Raw genomic sequence first — 2,868 nt, 5'->3', positions numbered from 1 at the left:
CTAATATCTAGCCACAGATGAAGTAAAACCCTGATTGCTCCTACTTGTACTTATTCTCCAAAAGCACTTGTTTTGGAGTTCTCCCCCAGCGTTAATGGAATGAAGCACCCACACAATGGTGTACACTCCCATAGCCATTCCTAACCCTTAGTTGTGTTTCCTTCTCCAGTCTCTTCACTTTTACGAGACTTGAAATTTCTCCTTTCTTAGATTTAAGGCATAAAGTTGAACAAGGGAGATGATTTGGGGACCAGTTTGGTAACTTTTAAGTAATTCCTGCACATGTACCTAACATCTCTAGAATATAGGGTATGCCTCACCTATGATCCTCAGTTTGGGGGATTTAAACTACATTTAGAACCAACTGGGAAAATAACATTCAGAATTCTGTTAGAGTTTAAAACATGTTCATTGAGAAGAATCTGCCATGTCCTGTCTTTTTCTGTGGCATTTTCCAAATCTCTGCACTGCTGAAATACTTCCTTATTAAGTAGCACTTCCACTTAATAAGCAGAAGAAGCTTTATTGCTCATCAGCTTAAAGGAAGTGCCTTACTGTAATGGCTGCAGCCAAATGATACCATGTTAAATTTTCTTGTAGGTGTATGAAGACTTTGTGTTCCTTTCTTCAGATCAGCAGAAATATGTATCAAGAAAACCAAACCACCATCACTGAATTCATTCTCCTGGGACTCTCCAACCAGGCTGAACATCAAAACCTCCTCTTTGTGCTTTTCCTGAGTATGTATGTGGTCACTGTGGTTGGGAATGGGCTCATCATTCTGGATATCAGCTTGGATATATACCTTCACACCCCCATGTATCTCTTCCTTGCCTACCTATCCTTTGCTGATATTTCCTCCATTTCCAACTCAGTCCCCAAAATGCTGGTGAATATTCAAACCAACAGCCAATCCATCTCTTATGAGAGCTGCATCACACAGATGTACTTTTCTATTGTGTTTGTCGTCATTGACAATTTGCTTTTGGGGACCATGGCCTTCGACCACTTTGTGGCGATCTGCCACCCTCTGAACTATACAACTTTCATGCGGCCCAGGTTCGGCACTTTGCTCACAGTCATCTCGTGGTTCCTCAGTAATATTATTGCTCTTACACACACCCTTCTGCTCATTCAATTGCTCTTCTGTGACCACAACACTCTCCCACACTTCTTCTGTGACTTGGCCCCTCTGCTCAAACTGTCCTGTTCAGATACAATGATCAATGAGCTTGTGTTGTTTATTGTGGGTTTATCAGTTATCATCTTCCCCTTTGTACTCATCTTCTTCTCCTATGTCTGCATCATCAGAGCTGTCCTGAGAGTATCATCCACACAGGGAAAGTGGAAAGCCTTCTCCACTTGTGGCTCTCACCTGACAATTGCATTACTGTTCTACGGAACCATTGTAGGCGTGTACTTTTTCCCCTCCTCCACTCACCCTGAGGACACTGATAAGATTGGTGCTGTCCTATTCACTGTGGTGACACCCATGATGAACCCCTTCATCTACAGCTTGAGGAATAAGGATATGAAAGGTGCCCTGAGAAAGCTCATCAACAGAAAAATTTCTTCCCTTTGATGCCCTGGACATCTACATTCTTTTAGTCCACATAATCAGATAAATGATTCAGCCCAGAGTGTATGGCACAGTTGTGACGGTTCAACTTTTGATGAACTTGCAGATGTCTGTCTCCTATTCCAACCTCTAAGGGGATTGGAGCTTTTCCACTTAGCTCTTGTCTTGGAAACAAAATCTGTAACTGCCATGGTAAGTCACAAGAATAACACGCATCCTTAGAGAGTAGATTGGTGGTTACCAGGGCCCAGTAGCAGAGAAGTGGAGTGGAGTTGAATAGAGGTTGATTAATGGGTACAACAATACAGTTAGATAGAATAAATAAGACCTAATGTTTGATAAATCATTATGGGGCACTATGGTAAACAGTAATCTATTATATATATCAAAATAGCTAAAAGAGAATAATTCCAATGTTCCCAGCATAAAGAAAAGATAAATGTTTAAGGTTGTGGATATCCTAATCCCGTAATTTGATTATTACACATTATATGAATGTATCAAAATATAAGATATTCCCCATAACTATGGAGGACAATTTATCAATAAAAATACATGTATTGATAAATTAAAAATTTATGCATAAATAAAAAATTAATTTAAAAACACATCTTAATTACAATCTATATTATTATAAACTTTGGTACAAATTATTCATAACCTAGACTATCACAGGTGCATAGAGTGCCTACAGTCTAGCTTTTGTAGCTTTGAAGACAGTTATTACTACTTCTTTCTTTAATCTACATTTCTTTAGGTCAGTTTTTCTCAAAGTTTGTTTTGTTAAGGTACTATTCAGTGAGATGTTTAGTGGTTATAACAATGAAGATTCCCATGGTCAAATAATTTTTGGCAACTCTGAGTTATATGAAGCACAATGTAATAACTGGACAACTTCCAAGAACCTTCATTGTCATGTAAATCTCCAAGAGGGTAAGATGGTACACAGCATTTCTCAAGACTAAACTTGAAATAATTGAAATTCAATTATTTCCATCATACAGAACCCAATTCATCACAGTTGTTCATGGAACTAGCATTGCACAAATATGTTTTAGGAAATATGACTCCAGATGACTTCAATTATTTCAGTGGAAAACCACAGAATTTATGTATAAATGTACCAGTTAGAGTTTGACTCTGTCCCCAACAGCTATGTAGTATATAGTAGACACTAAAAACAAAGTGATACTTTTTTTTAACTGCCCACCTTCCTGGCTTCCAACTCCAACCTACCTGCCCTGCCAAATTAAGTTTATTTTTTCTCAGCCTAAGCTGACTTCCGTTCT

The 2,868-nt window shown here is 38.4% G+C and overlaps 1 protein-coding gene across 1 annotated transcript; it reads left to right on the top strand.

Moving 5' to 3' along the window:
* Positions 1-604: 604 nt before the first annotated feature.
* On the top strand, positions 605-1,582 carry LOC100984505 (olfactory receptor 1S2). Its single transcript, XM_003826386.4, has one exon. The coding sequence runs from the start codon at positions 605-607 to the stop codon at positions 1,580-1,582; it is 978 nt and encodes a 325-aa protein (XP_003826434.2).
* The last annotated feature ends 1,286 nt before the right edge of the window (positions 1,583-2,868 follow it).

The sequence above is a fragment of the Pan paniscus genome, chromosome 9 (assembly GCF_029289425.2).
Source record: "Pan paniscus chromosome 9, NHGRI_mPanPan1-v2.0_pri, whole genome shotgun sequence".
In the NCBI taxonomy this organism is placed as follows: domain Eukaryota; kingdom Metazoa; phylum Chordata; class Mammalia; order Primates; family Hominidae; genus Pan; species Pan paniscus.
Note: the sequence above shows the minus strand (reverse complement) of the source record. Positions and strands in the feature narration are given on the sequence as shown.

What these genes read in the sequence shown, in the direction of transcription:
- LOC100984505 (XM_003826386.4), top strand. Translation starts at nt 605, where the DNA reads ATGAAGACTTTGTGTTCCTTTCTTCAGATCAGCAGAAATATGTATCAA.